At 38.5% G+C, this 27,035-nt stretch overlaps 1 protein-coding gene across 1 annotated transcript in view; it reads left to right on the forward strand.

The window, feature by feature from the left end:
- Positions 1-845: 845 nt before the first annotated feature.
- The window catches only part of SPEN (spen family transcriptional repressor), a 74,087-nt gene continuing 47,897 nt past the window's right edge, over positions 846-27,035 (forward strand). The window contains exons 1-3 of the mRNA XM_063103752.1: positions 846-1,171; positions 19,387-19,707; positions 22,919-23,395. Of these exons, the coding sequence (XP_062959822.1) occupies positions 1,089-1,171; positions 19,387-19,707; positions 22,919-23,395 (881 nt within the window). The 5' untranslated portion in view covers positions 846-1,088. The remainder of the gene's footprint in view (positions 1,172-19,386; positions 19,708-22,918; positions 23,396-27,035) is intronic.

Raw genomic sequence — 27,035 nt, forward strand, 5'->3', positions numbered from 1 at the left:
TCTAGATGCCTTAACTAAATTATGAATGAATGCCACTATTGGTCTAATCCCTTACTCTGCTTAAATATTAACTTATGGTAGATCCTCTGAGGGGAACAATATCAGACTCCCAAGTGTCTCATTTCAGTTCTATTCCTGTATACCGTAGCGATCAGTAACGATATCTTGCAAAAGGTTTCGCAAGATCCTATATTAAAAAGTTGCTTAATGTTACAAGCCAATGATTCTTGGGAGGGATGGGTTGCTGAAGTCGTCATTGCTTAGCTGGGCGGTGAGAAGGGCGGCCTTGTTCTGACCACTTTCCCAAGCGGGCGGGGATCCCAAGTGCCCGGAAACGGCCAGGAGCTGGCCGCAGGGCGAGCAGGGCAAGGGGTCCTGGCAGCCACTTTGACCCGTAGCTCTGTCAAAACCAACCCCCTTTCTCTTTTGCCTTCCACCAGGACGGCGTCCGGGACCCCTGCCCGAGGGGCTGGAGGTCCCCCCTTCCGCCCCTCACCCCGCGCCCTAGGCCTGACCCAGCGCCGCGGGGTTGCCGGCTTGCGGCGCGCCTGCGCACGGGGGCTGAGCGCGCGAGCTTTCCTTCCCGGCCCCGCGTTCCTCCCTCCTCAGCCCGCCGGCTGCGAGCAACTCGGCGTCTCAGCCTCGGCGGGCGGGCGGATGCGCGCGCGCCCGCGCTGAGGGGAGGCGGGCAGGCGGCGGGAGGCGGGCCGCGCGCGCCGGTGGGAAGCGTCCGGCTGCCACAGCGCCAGCTCCTTCGTAGTCGCTGCCGCCCGGGTCCCGCTCGCCCCTCCTCCCGCTCCCCCCGCCCGCCTGCCCGCCGCCGCCCGGGCGCATGCGCCGCGGGAGCGCGAGGGTCGGCTTCGGGTGTGTGGTGGCGGCAGAGCGGAGCTGCGAGGCCCGGGAGTCAGAACCTGGGGGAGAGGGATGGTCTCTGCACCGGGGGGAGCCGGAGGAGCCGCCGCCGCTGCCGACGCCACCGCCGCAGCCGCCGCCGCCGCCGCCCCGGCGCCCGCCTCCCGGCGCTGACGGTCTCCTACGAAGCCGGCGAGGGGGAGCCAGCAACAGCGGTCGCCGGCACGCCGCCCAGCATGGTCCGGGAAACCAGGCACCTCTGGGTGGGCAATTTACCGGAGAATGTGCGGGAAGAAAAGATCATCGAGCATTTCAAACGGTGAGTGACACGAGGCCCGGGGCCGCGCTCGCTCCTCGGGCGCCGCTTCTCGCTCCGGCCCGTTGCCGGGGGCCCCTCCCCGTACGCGGGACGGGTGAGGAGGACTCCGGCCCCAGACCCACGGACGGGTGCGGGGGGCGCGCGGGCTGCCCTCGCTGCCGCTCAGCTGGCGTCGCGGCGCTGGGCCTCGGTAGAGCGGGGCCACCGTCGAGGAGCCCGCGGGGCCCGGGATGCCGCCTGCCTGCCTGCCTGCCGCGGAAGGAGTCGGCTGTGCTCGGCCTCCGCGCAGCCGGCGCCCCGAGGGTGCCCTCGCATCGGTCCGGGAGCCGCGTCCTTTCGCGCCGCTGCCCGGCTCCGAGCAGCCGCGGCTCGCCCTGGATCCGATCCCGTCCGACAGCCCCCCGGCCGGCGCGGCGAGCTCCGGGGTCCCGCAGCGGCTTCCACCCCGCGCCCTGCGGACGCCGGGAAGTGTCTTTGAGAGGTTTCTGTGCGAGAGGAAGGGTGGTACAGAGACAGAAGGCTCGGGAGCTGGTGTGGGCGCCTCTCGGAAGTGGGAAGACACCGCTAGGGTCTGGGGACCTCCCACGGAGGACTTCCAGACTGGACAGCCCGTGGAGAGGGCGGGCGCCGTCCTGCTTGTGCAGCCCGGCCGGAGGGGCAGGTCTGAGCAGAAGTTGATGCGCCCGGCCAGCCCCTGGCTGAGGATGGCGGGACTGGGGCTGGCGACGGAAGGTGGGCTCTCGCAGGGGGGCACCGCCTCAGGATCACTCCCGCGGCCGCGCCGGCCTTGTCACCGAGTGGCCTTCTGTAGATAATGGTGCCCCCGCCCCGCAGTCGCTAGTCAGATGGTTACGAAATGCAAGCCTTTTACGATGAGAAGGTGTAGCTGGGTTTCAACTTCCCTGCGTATTTTTTGTCTGTGAAATGTAAGAGTAGATGTTCTCGATACATCTTACCTATTTAGTAACATTTAGCGCTGTGTGCTTTGTGGAGTGCGTGTGCACCGTCCCCGACAGGCCTCCGTGCAAAAAAGGCTGAGGATGACGCCTGGCTTAGGCTCGGGGCTCGTGGAGAAGGACCGTAGCAGATCTGGCTTTGTGTCTAACGATATTCAGGACGCTGAATGGTTTTAAGTCTGGTTCGCTCTGAATTCCTCTTACTATCTAGCGAGTGAAGGAGATTATGGAGCGTCCTTATTAGTGAGTCACCATGGGAAAAATAGATTGCGTCGCTCGCTGTGGAGCCGCTGGGAGAAGGAAATGGAAGCGGCGGCGGCAGAGCTGCGCTCTGACTTGTAAATGGAGGATCATTGATTCTGTTGGTGGTTGCTGTTACCGGGGGTATTAAATCTTCGCCGCTGGAGCGCGCGGCTGCGCGTGTCCGCGTGTGAAAAGGAGCCGGGAATAGTGAGGCCATTCATAACCTGCTAAAGCTGTCCTCGGCAGGCCTGGGGGAGGTGCGCGCTTCCAGGACTCTCCCGGTGTTTACTACGCTGTGCTTGAGAAACCAGCAGATAGGAAGGCAGGGAGCACACGTTCGCCTCCGTGCCCTAGGAGCAAGGGGAGACCTCGGGCTGAATTGGGAAGCAAATGGGAACTTTCTCTTCTTGGAGCTGCTCCACCCCTTACCCGCCCCCCACCCTCCTCCCCAATATCTTCAGTGTTTTTGGTGAAGTCATTTAGGTGCAGATTATTGGAGTGGAAAACCCACTTAGATGCGCTCACTTTAATCTCCTTGTGGACTTTCTCTTTAGGTCTCTGCATGGGAAATTCGTATGCACCGACGTGCAAACACGTGCATTGCAGCATTCGTTGTGCTCGTCTGTGTTCTGTGGCCAGACGTGTCATTTCGCATTATGTAGATTCCAGAGACATTGCATGCCTGTGGCACGGAGTTTGACCCCTTTGCACGATGAAGGGTTAGGGAGAGGAAAGAGGAAATCGTCCTAGGCAGTTTCGGAAGGTTTTCACATGGATGGTTCTGCGGTCCGGCTTGTGTGAATGACTTTCTAAAATGGCGGCCAGGACCCACTTTATGTGGGAATCGGTAGAGCAGATCTCAGAATGCACAGGGGGAGGAGGGGCGGAGGATGCGAGCTGCCTTGGAAAGCGGCGGGCTGGAGGAACATTAACCGTATTAAGGAGGGCTTAGCTGGCACATTGCTCACGACTGCATTTAAAGGAGTATTTTACCTACTGCAGAGCAAAAACAGATGTTCCTGATATAAGCAGGTTATTTTTAAATTAAACGGACCCGAAACTCCTTTAATTTAAAGGTGGCTTTTTAAAATCTTCGAATAAATTTATTTAGTTCTTTGAAAAGATAGTACATTTTTATGGGTTCAAAGAGTGGAAAAAAAGAAAAATCTCCTCTACACTCCTGACCCTGTTATTCCCAGTTCCCATACTCCCTCCTCACCCCCCAAACAGGTAATCTCTATTTCTGGTTTCTTGTTTGTCTTTCTGCATGTACAAGAAATGTTCCTGCTGATCCAGCTGTGGAGCTGAATGGACCTTGTTTGGAGGAATTCAAGGCCTTTTATCCCTATTGTGGAATATGTTTTGTAAAATGTGTGATTGTTACTGGGAGGGAAAACTAAATCTGAATAATTTAAGTGAAAGGGATAAAGATGTAGTTGTACCAGAATGATGGCTGTGTAAGGAAACTCAACGGTATTCATCTCTGGCGTCTTCTAGAAATGAGAACGAGAAAAACCATGCAATACCTGTATTAAAACTGAAGTTTAAGTGCCTACTTTCACCCTTTTCCCTAGTTGATTACAACATTCACTAATAACTGTTTTACAGGATTAAGAGGTGTACACTGGGAATACATTATATAAAATGTTTTCGAGATGAATGTTCTAATAGTGATTAGGCTTTTTGTAGAAAGTGTTTGGATTATTAAAAAAAAAAAAAAAGGAAAGAAAAGGCTAAACCAGACAGCTTTGGGGACAGGGCAGCTCAGAGACACTTTAAGGGGGGAAAAAGGTTAGAGTCAGTTCTTTTTTATTATTATGTATATTTTGATCAGTGTTTTTGGTGGACAATAGATTGAGGGAAGGATGCTGATTTGGCTTTTTTCCTTCAGTGCCAAAGAAAGACTAAATTCTTAAAACATAATGAGAGCATTTTCAAAAATTGTCTTTACCTTCTTGACAACAATAATAAATCTATTGTGTTCATTGTCTTTACAGCTCTCAGTATGATGATTTAAAAAAATTAAACGGGGACTATTTCTGAACCGGGTTTTAGTTGACAAAGATTCATTACAGAGGCACAATAGAGAAAGTCCTTTCCTTTGTATGTTAGCTAGGTTGAAGGGGGAAGGGAGGAGTTATACAACAATTGGTTGCTGTCTTTTAGTTGTGAGAGGGAGAGAGGTGTGTACAAAGGCGACTCCTTGAATTAGAATGGGTAAATGAATAGAACCCTTTAAAGATTTAAAATAAATTGTGCCTTATTTTCAGATTTTAAGTAAGTCACATATTTAGATTTCCATCCATCCCCCAGTTTTAGAGACTAGGTTGAAGATTATGCAGAGGTTGAGTGAGGTAGTCCCTCATGTAAAAATTTTATCAAAAAACGAGACCCATTTAAAAACGTGTTTTGTTTTTGCTAATTTTAAATGTTTTATCAGAGTGGTTTTCCTGAGTTTAAACAGCTGGAGTAAATGTTACATGCTACCTACACTCAGATATCTTTACTTCTGGGACACAATATAAAATTATATGGAAGTTTCCTTGTCCTTACTAACTCAGTAACTAGAGATATTTTTAGACTTAAGCAAATTTGGCTCAGTATAGTCCACATCATTGCTACACGGTATTATTTGAGACCAGAAGGTTTTTTATGAAACGACCTCTGTTTTTGTTGTTGATCTTTTTTGTTTGTTTTTGGCGGCTGGCCAAGGACTTCTGGTTTTGAATATTTTGATTTTGAATATTTATTTTTTTCATAGGTTTCTGCTCAATATGTTTATTTTCATGATAAGCTTTTTTGCACATTTAAACAATACTGTAAGAAAAAATATCAGTTATCTTGAAATAGCATGAAAAATTAATGCACTTTGTTCCTTCCCCACTCCTACTGCTTCATTTGACTTGAAAAAAAATTAATACAGAATGCTTAAATTGTTTTATCTTATTTCCTGAGAAGAATGGCCTGGCGGATTGGAGGAAAATATCGGGCTCAGTGCTGGGAGGGGAGAATGATGGTGTTTGACTTGTGTGGAGGACACCTTTTTCCAACTACCTTTGTTATAGACTCTTGATGGCTTGGGATTGTATCGTTTGGTATGCTTATGAAGAGGTTTCAGGCTTGATTTATGAGACATTTTAAATTCTGTGAACACTAATGCTTGAGTGAAAGCCTTTCCAGATAGTTTTCCAAGTCTCTCTTTCCATTTACTTTGAAATTTTGCTTTAAATTTTAAAATATTTGAAATATTTCATGAAAACTTGCATATCCAATTGGAGATAAATTTATTTTTTTAAATCTCTAGTGTTAGTTTGAGCTGTAGTTAACCAATCCATAGTATTTAGAGTAAATAATGTACTCCGAAAACACCTTAACCATACCAGCCAGTTGCCCCCGCCAAAAAAAAGATAAAATGAAAATACCTCGAATATATATAGTATTCATTAAAATTGAGCTCCTGCATTTTGTTATTGGATGATTTGAAGTAAGTGCTATTCAGCACCTTGAAACAGACATATATTAATTAGCCTGCTGAACAAGGAGACTAAAGTAACATTTATCTGTAGGTAAATTTTCAACCTTTTTTACTATTTATTTAAATTTTTTATTCTCATCTGCCTTATAGCTAACACATATTTTGAGTGAAAATAGTATACTCTATTGTGGAAACCAATTGGAATGTTAATTATATTGTTAGAAGTCATGTAACTTTTGTATGATATAGCTGGCTTTTAGTGTGTGGAAATATGCTTTGCAGTGAAAAGATGTTCTGGGCATGCTTTTAAAGTATTGTGATATTCTGATTGTTCGCCACACATGTGTCCCTGTCTGCCAAGTTGAAAATTACAAGCATCTAAAAAAAAAAAATCACAGTGGAATGGCTCTATAAAATCCTAACTTAAATTTAGTGAATTCTTAGATTTAATTACTTATGATTTCATTCTGAGTATAGAAACGAATTGAACTCTAGCATATTTGAGGATTTTTACTATATAATACAAGGAAGGAACTGCTTCAATCCTTACAGTTAAGGAATATTTGTGGGAAATTCAAGTGGGAAACAGTATTTCTTGTCCTATACACCTGGTGCTGGGTTTTTCGTCTAGCATTAAACTCTAGGGGTATGTGTATGTGTCTTTATGTTTTTGTGTTAGATATGCATTACTTGAGAACAATGACAAACAAAATGAAGATTTTCTCATTATACCAGGTGTTGATTTTGATTTGTTACATTTCTGTTATGTTTACACATAGCATATGCACTTTTATATGTAAGCCATTTTTAATTTCTTTGACTCTTACAATTGTTTGATTCAAAGTGATTTTATTTTTATTTACTTATTTATTTTTTACATTCACCCCATCATTTTATTCCTTTTGTTTTTTTTTTGAGGCTGGCTGATCTGAGTCATTTGATCCTTTTTAAAAATTGGGACACATGTACTCTTCTTTAAAACATTTTGTATTTTACAAAATTACATTTGACATATAGTGATCTATGTCTTTTATAAGTCAATAAATTGGTAGGTAGTGGACATTTTTTTGTCTCTGTCATTAATTTTTTAAATTATGCTGTCTGCAAAAAAGCCTCTTTTGCATTCAAGATTATTTAAAAGTCACCTTGGATTAAAAGAAAGAAAATAAAAGAACAATTTATTTATTTATTTTTTGGGTGGCTGGGAGGTAAGGGGATCTGAATCCTTGACCATGGTGTTACAGCGCCATGCTCTACTAACTGAGCTAACTGGCCAGCCCTAAGAACAGTTTACTGCTTTATTAAATCAAAAGGATGTTAGAATCGTCACTGAAGATTATTACCATTTAGATCAGAATTCAGGAGAAAGTACTAAACTTGGATGGGAAGATATTATCTTTATTTTCACTGACCTCATATTGGAATCTAGTATTTCCTTTAATTGTAATATAGGGAAAAAACCAACATGGTAGTATGAATAATACCTGTGATTTTGTCACCAATACAAATCTCGTGTATTTGCAAATTTTACATTACGGTTGTTGCATATATCTCATTTATGCTCATCACAATTTGGAAATTACAGTCGTTCTTAGATCTGCTATTACTTTTATTTAATGCGTTAATAAAGAAGTATATATGTTACTATATAACCAACTTGTGTTTCAGATATATTTTTAAAATGCTATCTTGGAGAATTTTGAACATACACAAAAGTAGACAAGATAATAAATGAACCCCAGGTACCTATCATTCAGTCACAACAACCATCAACCGTAGCCTGTCGCGCCTTATGAGGAAAAATAAAGCAAAGGAGGGGGATAAAGAGTAATGGGAGTAGGAGTGAAAAGATGAACTTCTTTTTGAAAAGATGCCATTTGATACACCAGAATGAAGGCCAGATCTATTTCTCTCCTCTCCTTCCTGTATAGTTATTTTTTTCATTAAAATTAAAAACTAAACAAAACAGCATTCATGAGTGGAAGAACTCCCACATCCCCTTCTCCCAAATTCCCTAATTGTTAACATTTTGTCACATTTGTTCTCTTTTTCTGGAGTGATGTCCTTTTACCCTAAATTCTCTTAATGTGTGCCTCCCCAAAACTAGGACATGTTCCTGTGTCGATTGCCACCCTGCAGTCCTCCCAGTTGGGAAATCAACCTTGATACAACACTACCAACCAGTCTATAGACCCCATTCAAGCAATGCCAACCATCCCAACTATGTTTCTTTTTTCTTTCTGATTCCAGGATCCTAGCCAGTACCACATGTTGCTTTTGGTTGTGCTTTCTCATCAGTCTCCTTCAGTTTGGAGCAGTTCCTTAGGCTTTCCCTATTCTTATGTGCCAGAGAGTTTTAAAGTGCATAGGTCTTTTGTTCTACAGGATGACCCTCCACCTGTGTCTGTCTCGTATTGCCTCATGACCAGATCAGGTCATGCGTTCTTGGCAGGAATACCACAGAAGTGATGCCATGCCGTTTTCTGAGTATCATATCAGGAGGCAAATTACTGACCCATCTCACCACTGGTGATGTTAACTTTGATCATCTAGTCCAGTTAGTGTCTCTACCTTTGTATTTGATTAGCATTTTGTGGAGAGATATTCTTTTTTTTTTTTTTGTCGTTTTTTCGTGACCGGCACTCAGCCAGTGAGTGCACCGGTCAGTCCTATATAGGATCCGAACCCGCGGCGGGAGCGTCGCCGCGCTCCCAGCGCAGCACTCTACCGAGTGCGCCACGGGCTCGGCCCAGAGATATTCTGATATTACATTGATTAATCTATTCTTCATCAAGCCTCTACCCACCAGCCTTAGCATCCATTGATAACTCTTGCCTGTATTACATACCACTATGATTATTACCAAATGGTAAATTACCTGTTACTATGATTCCTTCTACATTTATTTTACTGTAGCAAGTCCTTTCTTCATTCGTCCATTGATTCATATTAAAGAGTAATTTTTTCTATTTTTTAGTGGGTTTTAATCCAATGTTTATTTATTTTGATCCTTAAATCATCCTGGATTTAACCAGCGGGAGCTCCTTCAAACTAGATACTGTGTCCTTTTGATGTCTCTCCATCATTCTTTATGTACATATTTCTGGCACAGTAAAGGCTTGTTTTGTACTTTCCCTATCCCACTCCTGGAATCAGCCATTTCTCCAAGAAGCCCTGGTTCCTTTTATTGTAGGCATTTAGAAAGCAATGTCTGGGTGCTTGATTTTGCCCATTGCTACAGAGCTGAGATGTGTGTTATGTGTGTACATGTGTATACACATGAACATATCTCTATGTCATATATTTAAAATTTTGGGGTTCACGTATGTTCCCATACCTGAGAATTCTTTTTAATCTCCCCTCCCCATTGCCATGTTTATAAATTCCTTCTCAGACAGTGAGAAACCTGACTCCCATTATTCTTGATACATTTACTTATTTGCTTGATTAGTTATGTGTTCAGTTTAAGTAATACTCCAACCACTCTGCCTCCTCCACTTCTGTCATCTCTGGGCACATTGCCCCTGTTGCCTCTGCCTGGCATCCCTTTCCTCTCAACTACTCTTTTCCTTGGAAATGAACATAGAGAAGGGGGCAAGGAAAGGAAAGTGGGATTGGAAGTGACTTGCATGTTTTTGTCTTCATTTTTTTCTCTCATAGGAGAGACAACTTGTTAATAAATGGATCACCTGCCTCTGGTGCCGCCAGCCCCCCTCCTCCCGCCCCGCTTTTTTTTTTTTTGGAGGCTGGCTGGTACAGGGATGGAACACTGGACCTTGGTGTTATCAGCACCATGCTCTAACCAACTGAACTAACTGGCCAGGCCCCGGTGCCATTTTAAAGCAGATTTAGAGAAACCTCACTGTGAAAATTTTAGTTCTGGTTCTACTTGCACCACTGACTTTTCTGTGTGGCATGAGCTTAATCATTGGATCAGTCTGAGCTTTATCATATGCTGAGTCATGCAAAAGAGGTGGTAATGAGAAGGGAGTTTGTTTTTCAGGAATAATTTAGGAGTCATTGCTCCATTTATTTTGGTGTCAGCCACTCAGTTTATGCGGTATCTCAGCAAATTTTTGTCCTGGCCCCACCTCCCCAAAACCTTATTGACCTGAATCTGTTTCTTTTTCTCCTCTGTTTGCACTGCTCCTGGCCCCCATCTAAGGGTTTATTAATGAATTAAGACCCTTATTCCTTGGCATAAGCCCCAGAATGCTGGAGTTTGTATAAATATTATTCGGAAGTAGATTTTAGACATCTATTTTATCCGTAAATATTTCTGTATTTATAAAAGATAAGGACTTTTAAAAGATACACAACAGTGCTGTTATCACACCAAAATAACTAATTCCTATTTTCAAATATCCAGTCAGTATTCAAGTTTGTAATTTTCTTGTCTTTTTTTTTTTAACCTCAGGTTTTAAATAAGGTACACAAATTGTGATCAGTGATATGTCTTTAAAAAAACTTCACGTATAATTTTCATACAATGAAACCTACTCATTTTAAGTGTAGAATTGGTTGAATTTTGAGAAATGTAGTCATCCTTGTAACCACCACCACAGTCAAGATGCCACAATTTGTTTTAAGTCTCTTTTAATCTATAGGTTTTAATGTCTCTCTTCACAGTTTGTTGGAAACCAGGTTGATTGTTCTATATAGTTTGTTTCTCACAGTATGGGTTTTGCTGATTGCATTCCTGTTCTGTGGTATATGTTAATATCGGCCTTTTATCCTTTTTCTGTCCCATACATTCATAAGTGGACCTATTCTTAAATATTTTGGTAATTGTATTTCAGGTTTTCTTTGTAATCCTGTGTATTTTCTTTTACTCATTTAATACTATTTTAAGGAAGGGCTTATAGATTTCACCAGACTGTCAAAGCAGTCCATGGCACAGAAAGGTTAAGAATCACTGGTTTAGACAAACCATTAAATTAAGAATAGAAGGCCAGAAGCCTATTTAAGTGCTGATTTTAGCTTTGACATGTAAAGGTTGAAATAAGAAAATAAAAATCATGGGGCCTGCCCGTGGCTCACTCGGGAGAGTGCAGTGCTGATAACACCAAGGCCATGGGTTCGGATCTTGTATAGGGATGGCCGGTTCGCTCACTGGCTGAGCATGGTGCTGACAACACCAAGCCAAGGGTTAAGATCCTTTTACCGTTCATCTAAAAAAAAAAAAGAAAGAAAGAAAATAAAAATCACTAAAAAACTTAAGGCTAGAAACCAAAGATAGTGCCCTGTGAATAGCTTGATTCCCTCATGCTTCCTTTTTTTCCTCAGTGTAAATTATATGATTAGCACTACTGTAGTAGGAGGATTTTATTTGTTATTATCTCCCCACTCCATATTATCCTAGAAATCATGGAATCTTTAGTTTTGAAGGCTATTTTTTTAAGTCAGCTTGAATTCTTTCAATGAAATGAATTTCATGCTTAGAATTAAATGGCTTAATAGGTAATGACTTCTAGTATAGAGTTGGGCCCAGAGAGCTCCTAAAATTCAGTCAGTATGTGATGCAGTATAGAAAAGAAGACACTTTAAGTCTTGATCGACACATGTATTATCTAAAGTGGGTACCTTTAATTTCTCTCATAAATTAAGGGTTAGACTGTAAGATTTCTAACATCTTTTCAGTATGAGAGAACTTGTTATAGCTGTCATTCTCATAGCACATCATAGCACATGCCATGAAGATTAAAAAATGAGTATTAATGATCAGTTGGATTTTAAAAGAGCTTAAAATCTTGATTCTATTCTATCTAATCAATCATGTATTATGAAATAAGGATAGTCGCTAGTTAAGTGAAATATTAGAAGTATTCATAAATTTCCCAAAGATTTTTTTATTTATTATTTTATTAAAAAGTAAGTCATAAGGATAGAAGTTAATTTCCTTCTCAGCCACTGTGCTGTAGATAACAGTTCTAGTAAGCCTGGTAGGTAGCAGCTTTTCAAAGTCCTTTGCATTTGCACCACAGACTCTTTATGCGGGTTTTTGCTAATTTATTATTTTGTCTCTTGGCTTTGGCTACTTCAGCTTTTGTTCTTTGCAGCCTTCCCTTTTTGATCAGTTTGCCTTGTATGTTTTTTCTTCATCTAACTGCTTTGTTCACTGCTATTATTTTAAGAAATGATCATTAACATTCTATTTATAATTATAGTTGAGTTCTTCCCAGAAAAATACCGTGTAAATCAGACACATTTATGAAGTTATTTATGAATTATTGTGAGAACAAATGTCCAAATGTTAACTTAATGGTCATCATATCTATATTACCTATATTCCTGCACTACATTTTTTAATTCTTGCAGTACAGACTCCCCTCTTGTCCTCTTGGGGAAAATATACATTTCTCCTAAGATTGTCTAAAAGATTCAGGCTTCCTTTCAGTGGACTTCCAGGGCAAAAAAAAAAAAAAAAAAAAGATTCAGGCTTCCTGTTTGATCTAACCAGTAGCCTGTAGGATCTAAAGATTACAGAGTCTTTGGAATTTTTTCTCCTAATAATTGGACAGTCTTTTCAGAGCTTTGTCAGTTGCACTTTTGTTAAAAGTTAATTTTACTTGGTAGTTTCTCATTAGATCAGCGTAAAATAATGTGTGTGTGTAAATGATTTTCTTCTCCACTATAGTAATGGTGCCTGTAATAATTCCAAAAAATTTTCACATTCAGGGCTTTACTGAAAACAGATGCCTTTCCCCCAAGAGATATAGTTATCAAGTTTTTGTGTATAGGAGTCTAGGCACTCACCATGGACTCAATAAACAGAGAAGGGTTATAGTTTTATTGGTTAAATTAAGATTTTCCTCACTCTTCAAGTTTTCTAAAACCCTTTCTAATTAGAATCAATAAATAGTTTTTCATGTAAAAAAAAAAATCTGTTATGTTTATAGCAGCATTATTCACAATAGCCAAAAGGTAGAAGCAACCCTAGTGTCCATAACCAGTGAATGGATAAAGAGAATGTGTATATCAGATGTATGATAAACAGAATACATACAACAGAGCATTATTCAGCCTTAGAAGGGAAGGAAATTTTGACATGCTACAACATGGATGAATGTTGAAGACATTGTGCTAAGTGAAATAAGCCAGTCACAAAAGAGCAAATATTGTGTGATCTACTTGCATGAGGTACGTAGAGTAGTCAACTTCATAGAGACAGCAGGTAGATTAGTGGTTGCTTTGTTTTTCTCACTGTTATAAGCAATGTTGTAGTAAGCAAAATTTATAGTTTGCAGATATGCAATTATCCATATTTGATAAATTCCTATGACTGGAATTTCTAGGCATGTGCACTTAGTTTTTAATAGATACTGTTAATTATCTTCTTCAGAGGCTTCTATAATTTATAGCTGTACAAACTGTTATGAAAGTGCCTATTTTCTCATACTCTGTCTAAAACCTAGGTATTATTGAAATTTTAGGTCTTTGTGTTACATGGTACCATTTTTAAAATCTGAATTTTCAAAATTTTGAGTGAAATCGAGCAGCTTTTTTGAGTATGTTTTGTTTACCATTTTTGTGTGTATATTCCTTGCCCATTTTAAAAATTGGATTACTTCTGTTGTACTTTGTTGAGTTCCTTATCAGATAGATAATGTGCAAATATCTGGCCAGCCACCAAATTAAAAAAAAATTTATCGTTATTATGCTAGCTATTTGGATTTATCTTTGACTTGCTAGTTAATTCTTAAAACTTAAGTTTTACTTTTGATATTTAACTTAACTGATACGAGACATATGACATCACAAATATTGCCATCTTATTTGATTATGTCCAAATTGTAGGAGTCTTGTGAACTGAGTATATAATTGTCACTTATACACTGCATTTAGTATGTTGAAGTATGGGAATATCAGCAGCTGTGAATGAAGTAGCTTTAATATCTACCTCTGTTATGATGACAAATAATAGCTTTGATTAGTTTTAAAAGAGTAAGAATTGTGCACTTAAAACTGGTTAAAATAACAAATTTTATGCTATATTTTACCACAATAAAAAAAAATTTTTTTTAAATCTTGAACTTTGATGGTATAGAAAAAATGTGACTAGCTCTAATTTAAATGCTATTATAATACATTATTTAAATTTCTAGGGATTCTGCCTCTTGGCATACTTGAAGTATTCCCAATCACTGAAATAGGAAATAAAATAATGGTCTGACACAGAGGGGAAACCAGTCTTTTGGTTTAAATATAAAATCAGGTGGGTTGAATTATAAATTAGTAGGTCATGGGGCCGGCCCATGGCTCACTCGGGAGAGTGTGGTGCTGGTAACACCAAGGCCATGGGTTCGGATCCCGTATAGGGATGGCTGGTTAGCTCACTTGGGTGAGTGTGGTGCTGACAACACCAAGTCAAGGGTTAAGATCCCCTTACCGGTCATCTTTAAAAATAAAATAAAATAAAATAATAATAATAAATAAATAAAAAATTAGTAGGTCATAAAATTTGTTTGCTATAAAAAGATAAGTGTTAATGTTACTGCATTGTTCCAGATAGTTTGGTGGTTGTAATGGATACATTTATTACCTGAGTTCAAAAGAGGAATGATTTTTAATCTTTTTATAATGTAAAACACAAACCATTTATTGTCTCTACTGTTGTAGGTGGCCCAACCAAACTTTTTTTTTTTTTTTTTTTTTTTAAAGATGACCGGTAAGGGGATCTTAACCCTTGACTTGACTTGGTGTTGTCGGCATCACGCTCTCCCAGTGAGCTAACCGGCCATCCCTATATAGGGATCCGAACCCGTGGCCTTGGTGTCATCAGCACTGTACTCTCCCGAGTGAGCCACGGGCCGGCCCCCCAACCAAACTTTAATGTTCACTTTACAGGCCTTTTTTTATCCCCTGCAGAATGCTCATTTGCTCTTCGCTTTCTGTCTGTACCTATTGATCTTTTGCTTTTGAATATGAAACAACTTGGTGATACTGGGATGGAAGGGTATAAACGTGGGCAGTACACACAGAGCCATTGGTAGCTTGATAAAATATGTAATCTCTGGAAATTGATACATTGGGTTTTAGATGCGTAGGTGGCCAAGTTAATTACTTTTGTCTTTAAAGGGGTTGATATTCTCCTCATTTACAATTCTGTAATTCTTCCTCACATAGCAGGATTTTGAAACTTTGAGAGCCCCTGAAGAAGGGATCTCTTTACCTGAGAATAGAGCAGTAATGTCAATGATCATAAAAGATTTAGATGTGGTCTTTTAACTTTAGGAGTTAACTGGGCAAATGGGATTAGATGTAAACTTTGAATATGTTATTTTTGTTAGTAGGGTTTAGTTCTGTTGTCAAGTTTCAAGAATGACTCAGGGAGGATTGTTCTCTGTGTGAAAATGAAGTATGTCACAATTCTTTGCTAACAGGTTAGTTGCAAAAGCTGGGATTAAAATTAATTATTGCATTCCTATGATAACCCAGCCAATAAAGGTTGAATGCAATTCCTTCTGGAAAGTAAAGGGTATTGAGAGAATTCGCTGGGTTTTTAGCATACTAATGATCTTTAAGCTTTGTTTAATGGATGTTGCTTTGGACATTGTGAAGTGAATATTCTTGTGGAGAATAGGAGGGTTCTTCTTTTCACCTATCAGGAAACTGGAAATCGTAGATAAATTAGGCTATGGATCTTTGATTTGTTCCCTGATATGCAAGTGTCTAGAACAGCACCTTTTAAAACCATATAATTAATAACTGAGTCAGGATCAGGACCCTAGTCTCTTTTCTCATAGTCCCATACATTTTTTCCACCATGTAATTTTGCTCTCAAATGTAAAATCTGAGGCCATTAATATACTGACATTACACTCTCAGAGAACTTCTAAGGACTGTCTTGTTATGTAAATTGTCATATAAATTGTTATATAAGTTGTGCGTGTTATATAAATTGTCAAATGTTGAAAGGAGATCAAACATGCAGGAAACCTGGCATTATTTTGGGTAATTTTTTGTTCTGTCTTGAAAACTTAGAATATAGTGTATGTTGATCAATTTAATATTTTAGTGATGGTGAAGATTTTTGAACAAGCAAATCAATACTAGTACTGTTTTATAAATTGTTTTTAAAAATCTATTAGATTGTTTATATTACAGCTTGTAGCAATCAAATATAATTTCTTAGCTTTATGTTCTCACGGTTGTTTTTTAATTCAAATTTTCTTAATTCTTTTTTTTTTTTTCTTTTTTGACCCGTAAGGGGATCGTAACCCTCGGCACGGTGTGGTCCGCACCATGCTCAGTCAGTGAGCACACTGGCCATCCCTATATAGGATCCGAACCCGCGGCCTCGGCGCTACCAGTGCCGCACTCTCCCGAGTGAGCCATGGGGCTGGCCCCAAATTTTCTTAATTCTTTAAAAATTACAAATGAATTAACTTATTACCATAACCAGTGCCCATATAATTTTAGAAACTCATATTTTGTACTTAACTACTGGAGACTATGCCATAGTTTCTCCGGAAAGCTGTAGCTAAGGCTTAATGTTATTATAAAAGGAAATGTTTGAATATTCTTGCTCTTTTTTAGTTAGTAAATGTCAGGTAAATGTTTCATCTTGAATACCTTAGGAATACTTGAATACCAAAAGAAATGTGTTTTTTTTTTTTTTTTTTTTGGTGGCTGGCCCAAATGGGGATCTGAACTCGTGGCCTAGAGGTTACAAGGCTGCACTCTAACCAATTGAGCTAACCGACCAGCCCAGAAATGTGTTATTTTGGAATGAGCAGACAATATCTGGACATCTCATTTACTGGTTGGGTTTTCATGGATAAGAAGATTTAAGCAGCGTTTTTAAAATTAAAATTTGGGAGTTTCTAGTCTTCTCACTATAGAAAAATATTGTAGATGTGTGATAACTGACCAAGTTCTCCTTTGTTAAATTTGGAGATAAATTTGTATTTTGTTTCCGAAGTGTACTTTCCTTATATAAAAATGCAATGAACAATGAGGAAGAAGTATGCTTTAATTGTGTCCTGTGTACATACATCTATTCATTGAATGTTTTGTTCTTCATTTTATATGCATTCTATATGCATTTAGTTCTTTATTATTCAGGATTTAAGTTTAAAAATTTGTTTCCCTTGTTGCTAACTGACTTTTTTTGGTGGGTAGTTGGTTACTGCCTCCTTCTATTTTCTTATTCTTATATTTTTTATTTTTAAAAAGTTTAATTAATTAATTAATTTTTTTGGTAGTGGTTGGCCAGTACAGGGATTTGAACCCTTTGGCAATATTCCATGTTCTAACCAACTGAGCCAACTGGCCAGACTTTTTTTTTTTTTTTTTAGGTAGGAGAAAAATCTATATGAATTTGGGTTTGGAGATAAACTCTGTGTGTGTGTATAGGGAGGGTGTAAAATATACATACTATAAAATTTTTCATTTTAACCATTTTAAAATGTACAATTCAGTAGCATTAAGTATATTCACAGTATTGTGTAACCATCGTACTATTTCCAGAACTTTTAAATCATCGTTTACAGAAACTACCCATGAAGCAGTAACTCCCTATTCCTGTCCTCCCCCAGTTCCTGGTAACCTTTATTCTGCTTTCTGTCTGTATGAATTTGCCTATTCTAGTTACCTCATGTAACTGGAATCATATACTGTTTGTCCAGTTGTAGCATGTATCAGAACTTCTTTCCTTTTTATATCTTAATATAATATTCCCTTGTAAGTATATACTGCATTTTGTTTATCCATTCATCCATTGATGGACGTTTGGGTTGTTTCCACTCTTAACTATTTTGAGTAATGCTACACTGAATGTTGGTGGACACATACCTGTTTGAGCCCCAGTTTTCAGTTCTTTTGGGTATACACCTAGGAGTGGAATTGCTGGGTGATATAGTAATTCTATGCTTATTTTTTTTGAGAAAATGCCAAACTTTTTCATAGTTGCTTCTGCACTGTTTTACATTTCCACCAGCTATGCATGAGGATTTAAATTTCTCCACATCCTTGCTAACGCTTTTTTTTTTTTTTTAGGATTTTGGGTTTTTTTTTTATTTTTTTATGTTTTTTGTTTTTGAAATAGCCATCCTAGTAGTGTGAAGTATCTGATTTTGATTTTGATTTGCATTCGCCTAGTGACTAATGATTTTGAGCATCTTTTCATGTGCTTGTTTGCCATCTGTGTATCTTTGATAAAGCGTTTTGCCCATTTTTTAAAAAAATGGATTGAATTGTAAGATTTCTTGTATTTTAGTTACAAGTCTTTTGTCAAATACATTGGAAGGTATTTTGTGTTTGTATAGAAAGAATTATTTCAATTTCTATCAGTTTTTTTCTAAATTAAAAAGTTCCTTTCACCAATTAATTTATGCCAAGTAGTTTTGTTACTTCTAATTCAGTTTCCTGATGAAACTTTGTATGTTTCCTTTGTAAGAGGTGGTTACTTAAATTTTACTAGGGGATATAAAAAAAAGTTCTGCTTTCTGATAATGTCAACTTCTTCAGGGGAAGTATAAAATTATGATCGTGGATTGTCAGCAAATAGGAGTGCTATATTTAAAAGTGCTTGTGCCTGCCTGTCTAAAATGCCAAATTGCAAGTACATGAAATATAATTATTAACCATAATGAAATTTACAGAATTTTCATGAATTTTTCTTAGTGGTTCTAAATTTTATTTCTCATGTGCATGCTTCAAAATATAAATGGTGTCCTAAAATTTTTCTTTATAGACTAGTACACATTTTTTTTTTTTTGGAATAAAAATTAGGATGTATGGTCTAGCAAAGATTTTCTCAGGTTTGTTAATTGATATGAAAAACTATTTTAATTTTGCCTCAATCATAATTTTTTTTTTTTTTTTGTCTTTTTCGTGACTGGCACTCAGCCAGTGAGTGCACCGGCTATTCCTATATAGGATCCGAACCCGCGGTGGGTGCGTCGCTGCGCTCCCAGCGCCGCACTCTCCCGAGTGTGCCACGGGCTCGGCCCCTCAATCATAAATTTAACAGTTTTCTTTTACCCCCGGGAAAAAGAAAGATAGCAAAAAGTTACATTAAAAAATTAGACTGTCACTTGCAAACGGATGCACAAAATATTTGAATTTATTTTTGCTTCTTTAAAGAGAGTTTGAAAGCATCTCATTTTTTCAGTAACATTGTCATTTAATTAAAATGAAATATGTAAAATATCTAGGTATAGTTACAGTTTTTATTTTAATAGAAGTCTTTTAAGATTTTAAAACTACTTTGATTCTATCATAGGTTCAGGAACATTTTTTTGAGTGTAAAAATGCCTAAAAACTTCAGAGAGATTTATTTCAGTAAGTGTTCTGGAAAGTTTAAGGGGAATTTAGTAAATATTACGTTTAAGAAATGAGAGTAATATAATAACATAGTGCAAATATTTGCCACAGAGAGGAAAATATAAGTGTAAAAGAAGAGTCATTTTAAAAGTCACTTTGCAACCCCTTCCCCATACACACATAATGTAAATATCTGTAAAAATAAATATTTTAAAAACTCATTTTTGAAAATTATTCATATACAACAATAATGTTGACTTTATTTTTTCCAGATATGGCCGTGTGGAAAGTGTCAAAATTCTCCCCAAGAGGGGATCTGAAGGAGGAGTGGCTGCCTTTGTGGATTTTGTGGACATCAAAAGTGCACAGAAAGCTCACAACTCAGTCAACAAAATGGGAGATAGAGACCTGCGCACGGATTATAATGAACCAGGCACCATTCCAAGTGCTGCTCGGGGATTGGATGATACAGTTTCCATAGCATCTCGTAGTAGAGAGGTTTCTGGGTTCAGAGGAGGTGGGGGAGGGCCTGCTTATGGCCCTCCACCATCACTTCATGCACGAGAAGGACGTTATGAGCGGAGACTTGATGGGTAAGTTCCAAGGTTTCTGTAGGCAGGTATTTTGTATTTGATATGGTGAGAAACAGAAACTCATATTTAGGGGCCCCAGATGGATTTAAAGTTTTGGGCATTCTCAATGTTTCCTATTTTGGGTTGGAAACGGAAGTGATTTCTATCCCAGTGGCTGGTATCTCATGGAATCGTAGAGGATATTTCCTGCAGCTGATTGGATATCTTACTCCTGAGATATAAAACGGTGGAAGATCTATGGCAGCATCATTTTTGGAGTTACCTGTCTTCTAGAATTAATTATTCCTTCTCTTGGATAATGTTAAGGCCTTCCTTGGATATATCCTTTCTATCTGATGGAGCTACTTGGCTACAGTTTTTGTGGTTGTACTATATGGAATATTTCTGGAATATTAGAGCCTACAGATTCTTTTAGAAGTTGATATCTGCTTCTCCATTTCACTATATAAAGTGTACAAATAAATTGGATTGTCACCAAAAAATCTAGCAGATCATAATCATTCAACCACTTGGATTCTACAAACAATACTTTTACATGGAAATGCATACTTGGATGAAGAGGAAAGAAGTCAATGTTTGATTTTTCCATTTTGGATCTACACAGTTTCGATATTGTTGGAATTATACTCCTTGATGGAATGGGGGAAATTGAGATGATGGACAATCCTAAGTCCTGGAATATAGCCATTATTTTCTAATTGCTGGAATGTATGGGATGTCGTATTGTCAAGACTCCATTAGCCCAGGGAAGAGGATTACTACCTCATTTCTTAAGCAAGCTGCTGTCCAATTAAAGGTACTTTAGCTTTGAACACATGGTGATGATCAGTTGTGGATATAGCAGTCAAAATGGACTGGGCTGGATGGCTATAAAAGTGAACTATTGGAGAACAACTGTGCCTTCCTCATTTGTTGGAGTTGTAGAGAATGTTTCCTCTTCTGCCAGCTGCCTGATTCATACTTAGGGCTGGAAATTTTTATGAATGTGGATCAATTTATAATTGTCTGCTATCTCAAGAAAGAAGTCTGGGGGTTTGAGAGTTACAGTTTGTCTGGGACTACTTGCTTCCAGTGGAATTATTTTGTCTGGTCACTAAGATTTTTTTTTTCTTGTGGTTCATCTAAATATCATTTGACACCCTTGCCCATTAAGAAGGTGGATTACCCCCATAAGAGGGGCCAAAATTGGGGAAGTTATGTTCACAATTCTCTCCCTAGATTTAATTGGGATTATAGGTCGTGTTTCCACACTTGGAAAAGGTTGGTATGTCCTGACCTGTGTATATTAGCCCCTCTCCTAACCCAAGTCAAACTCTCTCTTTTTCCCCCCACTAACTCTAGAAGTATTTAGTACTAATAGATGAATCAAAGAATAGCCATTAGATTTCAGCTCTGCTAGCTCTTGTGCCTGCCTTCTGTATCTTCCTAATGGTTAAGAACTTTGCATATTTATAAAATGTCAGCTGTAGTAGTAATTCCAGAACTTTTGCCTCTTGCTTTTGTTATGTCATTAATAATGGCTTTCACTGATTAACATTTGATAGGTTTCTAAATGGATTATTTATGACATTTTCTGTTAAGTCTCTCAAGAAACCCTCTTATTTGTTAGACATTGAAATATCCATATTGCAGAATTATGCATGAAAAAGGAGAAAGTTATTTAATACATTTAAGTAGGAAAGATAATTGAATTTTTTGCCGTGCTAGTTGCTTTTCGTAATAGGAAAAATAGCCTAGGAAGGTGGGGTTGCTTCTAAGTGAAACAGTTGTGTGAATGAATTTTAGTGAAGAGATTTGGAATCTAGGTATATATTGGGAACATATTAGTTGTTATGAAATTTTACCAAATATTCTTCATTGGAGAGAGTCTAATTCTTTATTTTTCATGATTCCTTAATCCCTTTTGATAGAAGATAGATCCAAAGATGAAGAGAAACTCAAGTGAAATGGTCTTTTAGGAACTCAGGAGCTGAGTTTTAGTTCCCTATAAAAGTAGAGAACTTAAGATTTCTTCATAGGATTAGAATTTTTTATATTAACATATAATTGCATGTGTTTAATTGTACATGCAACACTTTTTGTGCTCTTGGGTTGACAAATATTCACATCCCACTAAAGTATTTTTAAAATTAATTTAAGCCATTGCTAATAGTAGCCTTAGAATATCTTACAGTTCCCAACATTAACTAATTTTATCATGGGCAATTTAAGTATAGCTAAAAGCCAAGAGAGCATATTTCCTGTAATCATTAAATATATACATTAACAAACCGAATCATGGAATAGATATTTTAAAAATTATGTGGAATTTGATAGCATAAGAAGATAACTTTTATTCTTAGTTAAATTTACATAGAATAACATGTGGTGACCCAATATTTCGAAATCCTAAATTTTTTTAATTTTGAGATTCCATTTTTATTATTAAATGTAAGTGTTTGGGCACAGCAATTTTGTAGTGTAGTAATTTTTTATAATGACCCAAGCAGTCAAAAGTTAATGAGAAAAAGTTGCATTTAAAAATTTTTTTCTGAACTTCTTTGAAAAGTCCTTTGTATTGTGGGACATGCACTGCAGCAGGGCTTTCATGTCTATGTTAAAGTGGAAATGTGGCCTATAATAAATTTGCAAGTAAAAAAAGTTTGGTACATATTTTAATCAGATGAAAGTGTAACAAAAGTTCATATTAAAATTAGTCTCTTCTTGGGCCGAGCCCGTGGCGCACTTGGTAGAGTGCTGCGCTGGCAGTGCGGCGACGCTCCCGCCGCGGGTTCGGATCCTATATAGGACTGACCGGTGCACTCATTGGCTGAGTGCCGGTCACGAAAAAACGACAAAAAAAAAAAAAAAAAAAAAAAAAAAAATTAGTCTCTTCTTGCTCCATTAAACTTAAAATGAAAAGGAGATGGTATATTATATTTCTCTATGCAAGTCAGCAAATCCCTAATAAAATGAGCAACTGACCTGTGGAACACTAGTCATGAAAGCCCAATATACAATTAAAACAATGATTGCTCAGCTGTGAAAATACTTTTTTTGAGTCAAGTAAAATGGTAATCTTGTTAGTGTTTGCTTACTAAGTAGGTTAATGCTATTTAGAAAATGACCATTTGCTAAGACAAAGACAATGCTCAAGTGAATGTTTGCATGACTTGCTTTTTGTTTTGCTTGCTCCTTTCTGATTAAATATTTTCCCCCCTCCTAAATGCAGGGCTTCAGATAACAGGGAGCGTGCTTATGAACATAGTGCCTATGGACACCATGAACGGGGGACAGGAGGATTTGATCGGACAAGACATTACGATCAGGATTACTATAGAGATCCTCGAGAGCGGACTTTACAACATGGGCTCTATTATACTTCTCGGAGTCGAAGTCCAAACCGCTTTGATGCTCATGACCCCCGATACGAACCTAGGGCTCGGGAGCAGTTTTCACTGCCCAGTGTTGTACACAGGGATATCTACAGGGATGATATTACCCGGGAGGTACGAGGCAGAAGGCCAGAGCGGAATTACCAGCACAGCAGGAGTCGGTCACCTCATTCATCCCAGTCTAGAAATCAGTCTCCTCAGAGACTGGCTAGCCAAGCGTCTAGACCCGCAAGGTCCCCTAGCGGCAGCGGCTCTAGGAGTAGATCCTCCAGTAGTGATTCAATCAGCAGCAGCAGTAGTACCAGCAGTGACAGGTAGGTTAACAGCCTTTTGTTTTAACAGACAAGCTGTTAAATAAATTCTCAATGATCAATGGTAATGTTTTTTAGCATAGTAATATTTTTGGAAAGAAAGCAGTCTTGGCTCATATATGTAATGAGTAAAGAAACTTTGATTACCATGTGGCCATTGAATTAATCATTCTGTTAAGTATTTGAAGCTAAATGATGATTTGCAGATGCTGTTTCATTCTCCAGATGCTCAATATTAAAATTAAATTGCCGAAAAGGAAGAGAAGTGATGACTTTAGCTGTGTGAGGCTAATCTTCTGACACTGAAATTGTGGTATCTTTTTAAAGTTTTTTATTTCTTAGGTGTATAATACCAATTTATTCATATTATTTTGGTTGTATATTTGTAAAAGCTATTTGGTTGTATGTATTGATGAAATATATTGTTGACACTTATTATCAAAGACTAAACATCTTTTTTTTTTTTTTCCTTTTTTCCTTTTTTTAAAGAGATGACTGGTAAGGGGGTCTTAACCCTTGACTTGGTGTTGTCAGCACCACACTCTCCCAAGTGAGCCATGGGCCAGCCCTAGGACTAAACATCTTAAGAGTACATTTTAACTAATTTTAACTTCAAGATGGTAGCCAGTTTATATAAACCCAAGTGGAAAGGCTTGCTTTAAATGCAGGTTGTAAGTTTCCTGTTGGGCTGGCCAGTTAGTGCAGGTGGTTACAGCATAGCCTTATAACACCAACATCACAGGTTGGGATCCTGGTACTGGCCAGCTGCCAAAAAGAGCCCCTCTACCCCCCCAAACTTTTCTCTTCTCTAAGGCTGAATAACCTCATTTCATTAGTTGTGAAACTTTTTTTTTTTTTTTTTAACAAAGGAGTTTTATTCTAAAGGTTAAAAATAATAAGTGGAAGATAATCTTAAGGAAAAACTTAGCTTAGAAGTTAAGTATATGGGTTTTGAAATCACAGATCTAGAAAGATGGTATAGATTACTTTATTTCTTAATTTTTTTTTTTTAAAAGATGACCAGCAAGGGGATCTTAATCCTTGTCTTGGTGTTGTCAGCACCACACTCTCCCAAGTGAGCTAACCGGCCATCCCTATATAGGGATCCGAACCCGTGGCCTTGGTGTTGTCAGCACCACACTCTCCCAAGTGAGCCACGGGCCGGCCCTGGTATAGATTACTTTATAAATATTGGACAAGTTAGTTAAGCTCTCTAGGCCTCAGCTTTCTCATCTCTTATAAGAACCTTACTTCATAAAGTTATTGTGAAGATTAAAATGAAAATTGCATGTAAAGTGCTTACCTTGATACCTAGTACGTGTTAAATAAATACTGCCCTTAATAATTGCTATCTGTTATTATGATGTCAGATATTAATAGTCTTTGGACATTTCCAATTCTCAGTTACTATTCAACATTTATTATTTTAAATTTATGGGATACAAATTCTTGAAACTGATTAAAAGGCCCAGATTATTTTTTCTTTTAGTATTGCCTGCTGAGAATTAATTTAAGAAAATAAATGGTAATGTAAATTGAATGGTTCTTTTTAGGCTTCCTAAGTTTTCTAATTCAAAATAATAAATGGAAACATCATGTATACATATCTGCCTATCTAGGTATAATTGAAACTTTCTGAACAATGTTGCATATGAAAATGAAATAGGCACTTAGTTTAGGAAGTCAGGAAAGTTAGGTTCTGGCTCCAGCTTTGTGACATGGATGAAAACCCTTAACTTGTCTTGATTTCATTTGGCATACTGTCTAGATAAATGATTGACAAAATTAATTTGAATCCTATATACTAATTATAGACTCTTGTTGTATTTCACTTTCTCCTGCATAGAATTGTCTAAAATACTCAAATTTTTGTTATTTTCCCCAAACTACCTCATTAAAGGGATGCCATTGTTTTCCATTGGATCGAGACTTATCAAAAAGACAATCTATTGTGGTGGTGTTGAAGTTAGAGGAGAAACAGTGATACAAGGCCTTCAGAGTGGCATTATACTTTGTTGGAAATTACAGTGGTTTGGGATCTGGCCCTCAGAATTGTAGGCTCAAAAGCTCGAACCCAGAGAAGATCTGATGAATTTCATGGAGCTAATCTTTGCTTACATAATTTAAAAAAGCAGCTCTATGCTTCTGAATATTTACAGTCAGAAAGATAACTGCCATAAAGGCAGAGTGCACTTGGAGAGCAAGAGGACTTTTGATGATTACTATATTAAGTTAATAGTAGATAGATTTATCCACTTATACCAAAGGATGCAATCTGGAGGTTTGGAAGGCCACATTTGACCATCAGACAAGTTTAATTTGCCTTGCATTGTGGTTTAAATTTAAATTATTGCCAGTGTTTACAAATCTGGAATTTCTCCTAAGAGCCCAGATTTGGACTCTTTGTGTGTTCCTTCCCTCTGATTTGCACTGTAGAGACATATCCAACAAGGAGGTAGGGGTACTGAAATTTGCTGGTTGAAGGCAACTTCTTCCTGTGAGCTTGAGGAAGAATCACTAACAGACTCTTGCTCTGTTTCCCCCTTTCCTTTGTCTGTTTAGATTCTTTCTTCTGTTAGAATGTTTTTTTTATTCCTGAGAGGTTATAGCACATTTACTTAGGTTATTGGTTTCCTTTTATATATAGTCATATTTTTTAGACCTAACAGATTTCAACTGTATATTTACAGGTTTCTTTTAGTTGGCTACTTGAACCTCATTCATTATTTTACTGATTCCTTCTATTTATTTATTTACTTTTTTTGGTCTTTTTTGTTTGTTTTGGGTTTTTTTCCAACTTTTTTTTAGTTATTTTTTCCCCCTCTAAATTTTGGGTTTTTTTTGTTTTTGAATTTGGCAGCTGGCCGGCAAGGGGATCTGAACCTTTGACCTTGGTGTTATCAGCATCATGCTCTAATCAAATGAACTAACCAGCTTTCCCTGATTCCTTCTAGTTCTACCCATGTGACAACTTTTATGTTTTTATGTAATGACAGCTTTTGTATCTCTACAAAAAAGAACAGTGGGGGCTGGCCCATGGCTCACTCTGGAGAGTGTGGTGCTGATAACACCAAGGCCATGGGTTCAAATCCCTATATAGGGATGGCTGGTTTGCTCACTTGGGAGAGCGTGGTGCTGATAACACCAAGCCAAGGGTTAAGATCCCCTTACTGGTCATCTTTAAAAAAGAAAAGAAAAAGAACAGTGGGAGAACAGAAAGTGAATTATTTTGAGTACTGGAGAAATCTGAGAGGTAGCATTTGTTTGAACTATTAAGGGTACATAGGACTCCAACAAGAAGAGAAAGAAGAGTTTTAAGCTAGATGGAACATCTTGGGCAGAAGAAACAACCTGAAGGAATACAAAATAGGTAGAAGAATATTTTGATAACAGCAAATAATTTAGAATGGTTTAACCATGCTAATGATTTGGGGTTTTATTATGTATGACAGAGATAAGTTGTTAAAAGATTTTAGAAAGGGGATAGCTTGTTGAGATCTGTGCTTTAGAAGGGCAACTGTGACTTAGAATAGGAAAGACAGAGATTATGGTTAGGAGGCTATTTTAGTACCTTGGAGAAGGAAAACTTGGACTGTGAGAGTACCTAACTTGGGACAGGTGGGAGAGACATTGTATTAAGAAT

This window comes from Cynocephalus volans, chromosome 8 (genome assembly GCF_027409185.1).
Source record: "Cynocephalus volans isolate mCynVol1 chromosome 8, mCynVol1.pri, whole genome shotgun sequence".
NCBI lineage: Eukaryota > Metazoa > Chordata > Mammalia > Dermoptera > Cynocephalidae > Cynocephalus > Cynocephalus volans.